Source organism: Helianthus annuus, chromosome 6, assembly GCF_002127325.2.
Source record: "Helianthus annuus cultivar XRQ/B chromosome 6, HanXRQr2.0-SUNRISE, whole genome shotgun sequence".
Lineage (NCBI taxonomy): Eukaryota > Viridiplantae > Streptophyta > Magnoliopsida > Asterales > Asteraceae > Helianthus > Helianthus annuus.
In genome coordinates this window covers 68682645-68695675 of record NC_035438.2, presented here as the reverse complement: position 1 = coordinate 68695675, position 13031 = coordinate 68682645, and the positions used below count along the sequence as shown (strand labels likewise).

At 37.7% G+C, this 13031-nt stretch overlaps 1 protein-coding gene across 1 annotated transcript; it reads left to right on the top strand.

The window, feature by feature from the left end:
• Nucleotides 1-351: 351 nt before the first annotated feature.
• On the top strand, nt 352-5359 carry LOC110865589 (probable chlorophyll(ide) b reductase NYC1, chloroplastic). Its single transcript, XM_022114882.2, has 10 exons — nt 352-797; nt 880-958; nt 1031-1166; nt 2978-3052; nt 3131-3326; nt 3443-3511; nt 4047-4186; nt 4360-4482; nt 4625-4817; nt 4922-5359. The coding sequence occupies exons 1-10, from the start codon at nt 519-521 to the stop codon at nt 5117-5119; spliced, it is 1488 nt and encodes a 495-aa protein (XP_021970574.1). The 5' UTR covers nt 352-518; the 3' UTR covers nt 5120-5359.
• Nucleotides 5360-13031: the final 7672 nt, after the last annotated feature.

Sequence of the window (13031 nt, the reverse complement as noted above, 5' to 3'; positions counted from 1 at the left end):
TCCGCAAATTTTTCGCTTTATGTTTCGTTCTAAATTTTGTGACTTAACACATCGCAACGTGCGTCTTTGGTTTAGCGTTTTTACGTTTCGTTCTAAATTTTGCGAGTTAACACGACTTAACGAGCGTGTGTGGGTGAACATTTTTACATCGGCTATTTTTTCCCGTTTGACAGGTTCAATATAATGTGCACATTCTAAATCGACTTAGTTATAACTAAAGAATCCCCGCCGCATTACGACGGGTCATAATTATAGTTTTAACTAAAATAAAAAAAAGTGACTAAATCTCAGGAAAAAAAATTGGCAGTTTACTCTATACAAAATGAATAACCAGTGAGTTTAACAAGTGGTGTCAAAACCTTCACGTCACTAATCAAGAACACCCATCATTGATCATCCTAAACCGAACAACCGGGACCAGAAGATGGGATTCCTGTAACGTGTGGTCATCACATTCCCCAAATCTAATATACCTCTATCACCTCTCCAAGAACCCTCTACAAACCCATCTTCCGGCAATGGCGACGGTGGCCAAATTTCAGACAATTCCACCGGACAGCCACCGTAGAACCACCCAACAGCCGCCCCCTCAACTGGGTTCCCGCCAAAGATCAATCTTATTCCACCCACCACCTGTTTCCAGACATGGGTTGCGTCTGCAACCTTGTATGTCCTTCAAGACAGATAATGATGTTGATGATGATGAAAAAAGTAATAATAAGTTGTTTGGAGCTTTTAAATCTTTGATTTTCTCAAAGGATAATTCCATTGAGAAGTTGGAGGAGATCTTGTCAAGGGTTAGTTACTAGAATCTTGTTTATGATTAGTTTATTATTTATATAATAATAGTTTGGTGTTTGTGTGTGTGAAAATGTGTAGGTTGCTCTGCATTTAGGGAGGTATATTGTGACCATGATGAGTACAGGGGTTGTTTTGGCAGTTGGATTTAATTTGTCAGGTGAGTTAAACAAGATTTGAAAATTTTGTTTAGTAGAGAATGATGTTGATTGATTGTGTGTTTGGTGTGAAGGTGGAGATGGTCAGTTGAATGATTTGATATGGTATAGTTGGGTTGGAGGGATTATAATTGGAACCATGATTGGTTCGAATATGGTTTTGGATGAAGTTAGCCGTGCTGGTCCGCGAAATGTGGTTATTACTGGAAGGTACCCGTCTCTGTTTATGATTTAGAGTCTAGATTGGTTTAATCTTGATTCTCTGTTTGTATTTTTAAAATTTACAACCTTTTAGAGACACTATTAGGTACTTTAAGTAGAGAAGCGATAATCGCATCAGCACTTGTGTGAGTGTAATGCTTTCCAGGCGTAATGGGTTACACATTGCGAGTGTTTTGTTGATGCTAATGTTTGTTAGGATTTCGCATTTAGTTACACGTATTGCCGAGTCTTTATTTTTTAATTATTTTGAAAAATTGATACAGTTCTGTAAAATAGTTGTTTTGTGTGATCATTTAAGTGTTTCTCATATGAATGCTGGTTGCTCGGTTAGTGGATATGCCCCTTACATGGACTTGGAAGAACGAAAATAGGGTCTTGGTTGGTGATAAGAATTTCATATTTTCATGTAAAGTTTTCCATCACATATTGTTTGATGGTTGTAAACATTTAGTTTATGTTATGTACATATGTCACTCTCACCTGATGTCACAGTACCGTGAAAACTCACACCAAATATGCATTGTATGGGATTGAGAAACTGTGCATACCTTGTAAATTTTCATATATGGAGAGTGCATATAGGGCTGTGATAAGAGGGCTAGTTGTTCACACCTTAATCTACATGGGTGTTAAAAAGCAGGGACAGGGCAGATATAATGATGGGATATAATTAAATTTTGTAGGATATTGCAGTAGGGTCTTAGGTATATTTAGGGACGTAGATTTTTCTTATTTTTTAAGTGACTTTACAGGTAATTGCCTTCTTGTGTTTATATCCATATGATGTTGTACGCTATTATACATGTTTTACATTATATTGTGCCACTCTCTGATCACTTTCTTGGTATGTTGTGTGTTGGTATACTCTCTGACTTCTTATTTCTATATTTTTTTGACTTGGTGCGTTGGTATGTTGATTGTTTTGGAGCCGGGGGTCTCTCTGGAAGCAGCCTCTCTATCCTTAGGGATGGAGGCAAGGTCTGTCTACATCCCATCCTCCCCAGACCCTATAAGTAGCTCTGCTATTTGTGGGATATACTGGGTACGGTTGTTGTTGTATATGTTAATGTCGTTCTTGCAGTTCTCTGCTAAAGTTGGTTTTGTATTGAATGGCACTCTAGGTACCTAAGTAACAGAATGCATGATGTCTAAATGATGAAATGTATCATTTTACCAAAAAATAGTCCAAAATACTCCCGCCATCCCATGATACCAAAGAGTTGCCATTGCAGGACCGCGGAGGATCTAGAAGGCAGGGGTGGTTCGATTGTACAATAAAAAAATAAGTTGATACTTGGGCCCCCATATCTAAGAGGTCCCCAAACTTTTTCGAGCTTGACTACGTTCGATTCGGATGATTCTTTCTTTTCGATCATAACTCCCTTAGCTCTCAATCTCTCGAGTTTTCTGTTGGAATTGTGTGATTTTGTGCCATTTAGAAATTGTATAGAAAAAATGTGTGCATTATATTACCATATGTTAGGATGCTAAGCAAAAAAAATATTTTTTTGCACGAAACGAGCCCTGATTTTATTATCCGTGACGGCTGGCCCTGCTAGGGATTATGGGTATGGATGTGTTTACTCTTTAATCTTTTTCTTTGTAATTCTTTGTTTTGAGTGTAAATATGAAAAAAAAAAAAAAATAATATGAGTTATGTAGGGGAATACATATATGAATTTTATTTATTTATTTATTTTTTGTAATAGTACTGCATACCCTTGTCATTTTTAAGGGCGTTTCAGACATTTGATAAACATTTCAATCTTTTTTAACTTCTGTGTAAACGGTTGATACAGTACTAGAGGACTTGGAAAGGCTCTTGCGCGTGAGTTTCTACTTTCGGGTGATCGTGTAGTTATTGCTTCAAGAAGGTAACTTTCATAACCAAAATCTTATCACCCAGACATGTTAACTCTATACTTATGTTCCCATATTTGTTCCAAGGACAGCAAAGAATCTGTCGACATGACAATTAACGAGCTCGAGGAGAATCTACAAGAATGTTTGGCCACCACAATGAGTTCATCCATGAAAAAGCTATCATATGCAAAAGTGGTAGGCACATCATGTGATGTTTGTGATCCCGATGATGTTAGGAAATTGGCAAACTATGCTGTCGATAAACTTGGTTCCGTTGACATTTGGGTGAGCAGTTGGTGCTTATTTTTTCACATCTTACAGTTTATAATCCGTTATTAATTTATTATATTACATTACTACCTCTGTTGTTCATCCTTTCTTGCCATTTAATCCGTTTGCAGATAAATAATGCTGGGACAAACAAAGGATTCAGACCATTGCTGCAGTTTAGTGATAAAGATATAGAACAGGTTACTTCCTGCTTAATTTCTGGGTGGCAAAATGGGCAGGTTGGGTAACGGGTCGGGTTGACCCAAAACACTTTTTGTCTAAAGTTTTTGGATTTTATATGCGTTACAGATTACGCGTCGGCCTGTTTGACTGGTTTCATTTTCGTGATTTGTTTCTTGTATACTATGCAGTTAATATCGATTATCGGTCCCCATGTAAAAATATCGGTGTCAAATATCGGTCAGAATATCGGTACCGATATTATCGGCGATATTGACTGATATAACCGACATATCACCAATATGTGACCGATATAACCTATATATCACTGAATTGTTAGTGTTAAATTGCTATATATATAAATTCTGCATGATATTAAAATTACCGATATCCCACCGATATCTCACCGAGATAACCTATATCTGAAATATCGGTCCTTGACCGATATCCGATATTTTACCGCATATGACCACCAAGCGTGTATATAACTTTCGACTTGAAAGTGACTTGTTTTTTGTTTTTTTTTTTTTTTTTGGATATGAATCATATGATTAGATTGTCTCTACGAATTTGGTTGGATCTATACTTTGTACACGTGAAGCAATGCGTATCATGGGAAACCAGCATAGAGGAGGTCATATTTTTAACATGGATGGTGCTGGCTCTGGTGGATCAAGCACCCCTTTGACTGCTGTGTAAGCTCTTGTTCTAAACATTAATGAATTTTCTTGATTTTTATCTTATTTTCAAGATTGAGAATGTAGGTTCTTGTTCAAATGAGTATTTAACGCATGGTGGTGGTTTTTTTTTTTGTTATAAATTTGGCTGAAGATGGCTTTTTTTTGTGAACTTTTCTTGATTACCGCAGCTACGGGTCAACAAAATGTGGTCTTAGACAACTTCAATCGTCACTATTCAAAGAGTGCAAAAAGTCTAAAGTTGGAGTTCATACAGCGTCTCCCGGCATGGTTCTGACCGACTTGCTGTTGAGGTATGCTAATCTCGCAGTCTTTTCGGATGTCTGTAGAGGTGGCAAATGGGTCAGTTTGGCGTTTGGGCTATGTTTTATCTCTAATGGGCCATTTGGGTTAAGCTATAAGATATAAATAAAACTGGTCTTTCTTGTTGTACAGTGGATCAAGTATTCAGAACAAGCAAATGTTCAACATAATCTGTGAGCTACCGGAGACGGTTGCTAGAACTTTGGTCCCACGCATGCGGGTCGTAAAAGGAAGCGGTAAAGCAATTAACTACTTAACCCCTCCAAGAATTTTGCTTGCTTTAGTCACCGCTTGGTTAAGACGAAAGAGATGGTTTGACGAGAAGGTAAATAAAAAATCATAAACTTATAAACCACCCGTCATTTTGACATATTTTTAGTTCATATTTCGGTTCTTTAACTCCAGTTATAACATAATGTTATGGTGCAGGGAAGAGCATTATATGCTGCAGAGGCAGATAGGATAAGAAACTGGGCGGAGAGCCGGACTCGATTTTCATTCACAGATGCTATTGAAATGTACACGGAGAATACGTGGGTGTCGGTTTTTTCACTTTCGGTTGTTTGTGCATTCATCATCCTCTCTAGTACAGCCGGCGGTGCATCACATGCACATCCGGGCACTTAGATCTTCGAATATAATAACCTGATCCTGCTTGATTAGCACAAGATCCCGAAGAAATGTATGGGATTTGGCTTCAAGTAACCATGGATGATGAATATAATCAAGTTGTATGTGTGTAGATACGGTCTGCGTAAAGATAATTATACTTAACAAGACAGAATGTTTATCTGTTAAAGGATGAGAACCATCGTATAGATATATGTATATATAAAAAGCGGTCGTCACCCGTAACCGTTAACTGTTTCTTTCTGTCTTCCAATTTGAGTTAGTCTGTGTTGGGCCTTGAACTGGGCTAATTGGTTGGGCTGGATGGTTGGGTGGGTTCATGACATTATATTAGATGAAACTTTTCAGTTAAATAGCTTCAAATTCTATCATAGAGGATACATCTCAACACTTTTCCTATAAACCATTTGATTTTAGTGCCTCTATTAGAAAGTGTTAAAAAAAGTTTCCCGACATAGAATACTATTTTGAGATTTGGGGCCTTCGAAATTGTTTATAACATAGTTAAACTTGTAACCAATAAACATAAGTTTGTTTATAACTAGTAAATTTCCTCGCATGATGTGGCGGGTTCAAATGTAAAGTAACTCGGATTTGTGTAGTAAAGACCTGAATCGTTTCTGAACAAAAGTTACGTCAAAACGTAGATAAACTGAAGATGTATATAAAAATAAGCACGAAAATGTATTATATATGACCCAACTTATTTGCGAAAGAAATTTATGTCGAACACCTGCCTGAAATTATACCGACACGTACGTAAAAATCAGTAAAAAAATATGTTTTCAAGTTAAAAATGGTACCGCACGTTGCGGTGCGGCCGAAACGTAAAGTAAGTTGAATTTGTAAAACAAAATTTATACCAAAACGTAGATTAACTGAAAACGTACAAAAAAAAACATATTAGTTTATTCCTACCCATTTTCAAAGAAACGTAATCAACTTGAATTTGTACGACACATATCTAAATATAGGTAAAGGATCAAATAGAAATAAAATTAACGTACGAATTGGGGGAAAAAGCAAAAAAGTGGCGGTGTCATTTTGGTAATTATCAGCAACTTCAATATTACTCGGGAAAAAACAAAAAGTGTCTTGTAGAATAATTTTGAGCATTTGTAGAGTAATTTTGAGCATATGTAGAGTAATTTTGTTTTAGCTTTTAGTTGGGGGGGGGGGGGTTAGTGTAATTTTGATAATTACCCTACAGTTTTGATAATTACCCTACACGACCAAAATTACTCTATATGAACATTTACAATGGTTTAGGTTTTTTTTTTTTTTTTTTTTTGTGGGGGGGGGGGATTGTGTAATTTTGATAATTGCGCTACAATTTTGATAATTACCCTACACGACCAAAATTACTCTACATGAACATTTACAAAATTACTCTACAGAAGCTCAAAATTACTCTACTAGAGTAATTTTGAAGTTGCTGATAATTATTAAAATGACACCACCACTTTTTGCTTTTTCCCTCAATTCGTACGTTTCGTACGTTTACTTTATTTTTACAAGAACTTAACTCTCTAAATATAAGCACGTAGAAAATGATTATAAATTATTTAGAAAGTTGAAGGATTGAAGAGTTGTAACTGTCAATACCAAATGTTGAAGGGTAAAGGCTTTAACAAAAACTTACTAAAAGAAAAAAAAAACGCAATTAACTTGAATTTATACTGACACGCATATATAAACACGTAAAAATGATTATAAAGTTTTTAAAAAAAGTTGAAGAATTGTAAGTTTCGATACTAAATGTTGAAGGGTAAATGTTAAAATAAACAAAAAATTACTAAAAGATAAAAAAAAAAGAGTGACCAATGGGCAGCTGTCATGCAGCATCCTGCCACTCTTGATCCATCTTATATGGCTAGAGGGTGTGGTTGGAGCCCCGTAGGGGCTTTATCAGGTCACGTTAGCGCCACCTAGGATCCACCTCAGCCATAGAGCCCCCTTTAATTTGTATGGTGTGGATGGAGCACTCTATTAAACAAAATTAAAAAAAATCATTGGTTTAAATCAAGTGGGCCCCACCTGATAAAGCCCTTCTCCCTCGTTACCATGATGGAGCCCCTCCTATAGCGCCCCTCTTTAAATCTGAGAGTATGGAGGTATAGCGCCCCGGGACGCTATAGATGATGAGTTGACGGGGGTGGCGCCCCCACACCCTCCAGCCTAATTATAAGCTTTATAGAATTCTACCGAGTTTCAGTTTATTTTTTATTATTAAAACTTAATACAAAAGTAAAGAAAATCTCAAATTAGATCAGCTGGGTTACAACAGCAGACCGTGTCATCGGTTAATATTATATACACGTTTCATGCCAAGGCCGATTATGACCGGCTCATATCAACCTACTCTTTGTTATCATTGAAAGCAGACACGATGAAAGTCAAATATTAAAAATAAAAAAATTGTTAATATTTGATTGTTGCTAGGAGAATAGAATAAAAACAAGATAAGGTTATGGTGACATTCTAAGAATTTTTTAGGGACCATAAGTGAAATATCTAGTCATATTGGGACGTCACTGAGACAAAGATACTCAGGTGAACAGTTTTCTTGAAAAGTTTCTTTAGAACGAATTTGTAATTAGGGAAAGATTCACTGAGTTTTGCGTGACTATTTTAAGAATGATTGTGATAATGAAATATGACATTTTTTATAAGTAGAAAGGAAGAACATTTTGATGTTTATAAGTAGGGGTGTAAAGATGACATGTGACATTATTTTTGTTTTCTCAAAAATACAAAAAAAAAAAAGAAATCTAATCGTAGCACAAAAAATGTAGCAAAAAAATTAAGGCAAAAAAAAATTCAGCACAAAAATATAGTACAAAACCAACACAAAAAAATGTTATACAACATAGAAATACAACACATTTTTTGGGTTTTTTAGTCGTGATATTTTATATAGCAATGAGCTACTCAAATTAAAGATAAAAAACGCTTGATTTTATGGTGAAATTTTTATGAAAAAATAATGTCGTATAAAAAAGTTATAAACGTTTAAGGGTGGAGGGTATGATTCAAACACTTTAGGGTGTTTGATTCATTGTCCAGCGAATAATATTATGCCATGTCAAGTCCTCATTCCACTCCTCATTTACACTCAATCACTGTCAATGATTCAAACACTATCAGGGTGTTTGAGTGATATATTATTTACTTCTAGAAATTATAAATTATGCATAAATAAATAAAACATATATTAAACTAAATAAAAGTACTTTTAATTAAAAAAAACACATTACATACTTAAAACTAGAAAATTAAACCATAAAATAATAAACCTAAAATTTAGAAGTTGCATGGCCAATTATATTTTCTTGCGATATCCCGTTTCCGCGCTAGAATAAACGGCAACATCTAGGGTGAAGTATGATCGTGTGGCTTAGTAAATGTCTCCAAATCCCGATCATACAAAAGTTGTTTCACCGCCTCGCGTTGTTCCGCCACTAAAACCATGGTGTTTTCCTCGCGTTTCGTTTTTATATTCGACAACTCTATTGCCCGTGCTTTTTTTTCCTTCTTTCATAAGAGTGTATTGCGCGAGCTTCTTGGTCAAAGTCGTTTTGCTATCGGTTGGTGATGTTGCGGGCCTCTTTTTTTTTTTTGTCTTGTTGGTGAGGGGTCTTCGTTTATGTTGCCAAAGGCCGTTGAAGAAGTTTATCTTAGTCAACATAGTGATCCATTTTGAACGTACTTGATGAACTGTTCGAATACTTCCGCCGACCGTTTCGTTGTAAAGGGCGAGAACTTTTTTTCCAAAAACTATCTGATTTTTGTTGGTTGCCTTTTTTCTTGTTTAAAGAACAATGCACCCATGCCTTGGCTAAGGCCTCTTCTTGTTTTTTCGTCCAACTTTGACGCTCCGCCTTGCCTCCCTTTTGTTTCGTGTCACTTCCTTCACCAATATCACCGTCCTCATCCTCATATTCTTCTTCGTCCTCGCCACTATCTACATCCAAATGTTGTGTCTTGGGACAATCTCTTCATCTAGGTCATCATCGTAAATAGGAAGTGGGTACTCGACATTCTCTCTTGGTGATTGAATTTGTAACACCCCGTGTTACCGAATGTCAAAGTCAAAGTCAAAGTCAAGATTGACTCCTTTGACTATAGTTAGTCTATTTTGTGTTTACGATTACGTTAGTTGTGTTATGTGGAGTATATGATAAAATCGAATTAATCGAAGTTTATTTATCGACGCGAACCGCTTTACGAATGTGAATAATAGGAAGTAACAATGCGATAAAGTCAATTAAACAATAATCGAGCTAATCTAATCATCATCGAACTCGAGACTCGAATTACACGAATTTTGGTGTTAATATACTTGTGTGTGCCTTATGTGTTACTTGTGCGTGTTTACTTTATGTTATGTGGGGTATTCAATCGACTCGAAATCGAAACTCAATCGAACTTAATCGAAATCGAATCATGATAATTGGTGGAGAAGAGATAGCGCGAGATGTAGATGATTGTATGTTAGATATAGTGGTTGGGATTAAAAGTAATTTGAATAGGAAACTCTATCGTATTTTCATCAATCGTAATCGACATCGAAATATCAAAAATCGTCGCACCGAATACTCGAATCAGGCAGCTGAACGATCAGGCTCTCAGCCGATCGAACAGCCCAGCCGATCGGACTGCTGTCCGATCGGACATGCTGTCCGATCGGGATGCCTGGCCGATCGGCCAGCCCTTTCCTCTTTTGGAAGCCTATAAATACCCCTTGTCACTTTCAAACTTTCTACTTTTGGAAAGCTCTGACCGACCAGCTCATGCTCTCATCCTTTTCTCAGATTTCTCTCGATTTTGGTAAGTTTTCGTCCTAAATCTTGTACTTTCTTGATCTACACGCACTCCTACACCTTTCTATCTTTCAAATCTTGATTTCTAACCGTGAAATCATCCAGATTTAAGTGTTCTAGGGTGATGTCATCATGGTGTTCTTGAAGAACTTCATGTTTTGGCTTCAATCCACCAAAAATCACTTGGATCTAGCCGATTTCCACATAAACAAACAAGGATCTTTCATAGATCTAAACATTTACACGATGAAAAGGATTGAAAGATGGTTTTCCAACTTTCTTTCAACTCTTTTACACTCAATGCCTTCAAAACTGGTAGAAACGGAGCTTGTGCCGACGTGCAAATTATTCCGGTGGTTGCATGGCTCAAGATCTGGATTCTATCCACGAGGTTCACTGATTTCGGGTTGAACGTTAAACTCTGTTCCGAACAGTTCATCGGCCGCATTTGGGTGATTCCTGTCCGAGTAGGAGGAACAAGTAAGAACGAGGGTTCTATGGTTCAACTTGTTGTCAAAACACCTCGATATAACGACAAACAACCAGAACAGCCAAGTGTTAGACGAACAGGCTGATCAGGTTAGGATGCTGACCGATCGGACTGACTGTCCGAACGGACAGCCAACCGATCGAACAGTCAGCCGATCGACCAGACCAGCCGATCGGCTAGCATATGGTCCCACACTTAAACAATTTCATGAAGTCTAGTATTGAACGAACTGTTGTTCGATCGGTCAAGCCGTCCGATTTGAATTACTCTTCGGATCATGAGATACTATACTTCAACACTTAGTCGATTTTCAACGTGTTCAATGCACTAGGAGTGCCACCCGATTGAACAGCCGTCCGATCAGGTGACACCCTGCTAAGAACCTAGCTGCTGAAGTACCCAACCGATCGGGTAGCCGGCCGAACGGACAACCGTTCGATCGACCGACCTGAAAGGTAAGGATACTTCAATGTTTTCAAATACTACAACGAAAACCTCAAAAGGTCAAACCATCATACACAAACACATCCTTCTCAGAGGAAGAAACAATCCACTCGAACAACCATCCGATCGGCCTACCGACCGATCGAACAGGCTGTCCGAACGGAGTACCAACCGAACGGTCAAGCCGTTCGACCGGACTACCGTCCGATCGACCATGCTGTCCGACCCTCCAACACTGTTTTCCATTTTACGCGTTGCTTATCGTTATGCTATCAAACTATTCAGGCTAACCCTACTCGCAAGTGCTCCCTTCAATCCATCAATCACGGTGAGTATACTCGGTCCCTTTTTGCTTTCAGCACTTTTGGGTGTTACATACGTTACTTATTCTAAATCACAATCGAACACACTACTCAATTACTTCAAATGCTAACCGTTACCGCATGTATTACGTAACTAAATGAATGCTTGTTGTTATGTTTACACGTGGAATGTTGTCTACCTGCCTTAACGACGATAGTACTATAGTTTGGACTCAGCACCCGTTCACACGGGGGTTGTTAAGGACAATTACTTGCATGGATTACAGTGGTAATCATGTATTGCGAACTGCCTCGGGCAGTCAACCCGCAGTCATTGGTATCGATAGATCCATGTCGATAATTAACATGCTTCGTTTTCCCCTATGTACGTGCTGGTTATGCGTAAACTATTTCGAACTCTACTATACTATTATCAAACTTATATGCTCACCTTTACATTTTATGTATTGACTTTATTTTAACGTATGTGACAGGTGTTTAAGATGCTTATCTGCTAGGAAGGCGAAGCTAGAATAAAAGTCTAGAGTATAGTTGTCTGTAGATCTTGCAGCTTGAGTCTCTAGACATAGATAAACAATTTTTATATTTAAATCTGAGTTGTCGGAACAGAATATTTGACGAGATGTTATCTGTAATAATTTGTTTGCTATTTGAGGTACGGTATGGGACGTATTATATAAATTGAATGGTAATGATAGTTGTTATGGAAACTTCTGGACAATCTGTTTCGCTCAGTGCCATGCCCCGATGATTCCGCCATCGGTTGGGGTGTGACAGAATTGGCGGGGTCCTAAATGCAAATGCATCGAAATCGGTTGTAAAGGTTGGGTGTGAAAATATTTGTGGTGGAATAAGAGGTTGGGTGCTATAAAATTGAGGTGGAGAAGGTTGGGGGTAATAAAATGGAGGTTGAGAGGTTGGTGAATATCCGTAGGAGGTTTGAACCGGTGCACTCGGACCTCTAGAATCACCTTGTCTCGTTTGCACAACCTTTTTTCTTGGGTCCGATCCTCAGCTAGCGGAACCTTTTTTCTTGGGTTCACCTTTGTTTTGTTTATCCATGGTGTTTAACGGTCAAAATTGTGGGGGTGTAGCGGTCAAAAAATGGGCAACGGTCAAAAAAGGGTTTGATGTTTTAATCGGTGACTATACACCGATTTGTCAAGTCACCTCCCCCTGATTTGTGACCGGCGATCAATCACCGCTCGGTGATTCCACATCCCCGAAGGGTTCCCTACAATCACTCCGACCCCCCTAAAAAATGGAGAGAGACAGTCAATAAATATGATTTTCAAAGATATCCTTACACTCCTATTTTTTCCTACATTTTCTTCTTAGTCATTAATTTGAAAAATGAAGAGTTGAAATTATTCTACTTAGATTACCCGTAGTGGGGTGGAATTGGGCGTGGAATGCCTAAAAACGCCCCATAAAACCCACCACACCTCACTGGGGCGTTTTTTGCCCTTGTTAATGGCGTTTCCTCAAACACGCCTAAGATGAATTTGAATAGCCAATCAGATCCTATCATATCTATTTTGAACCATTTTTTAACTTAAAAGAAAAAAGAAATTCAAAATCAGATTTCCGCACATCTTCACAAATCTCCACTACACCCCTTTTTAACTTCACCTCACTGCAATGCCCCATATGCCACATGCCACTTTATGTCCAAAGGAAGGACATAATGTCACTTCCCCACTACACATAATCCAAGGCAAAATAAACTTTTTTTTTTGATGTTACACCTGTAATTATAAATTATAATTCACTTGTTGCATCGATTAAATTGTTGAGGTTAATTCATTTGTTTTTTTTTTCTCCGGAAG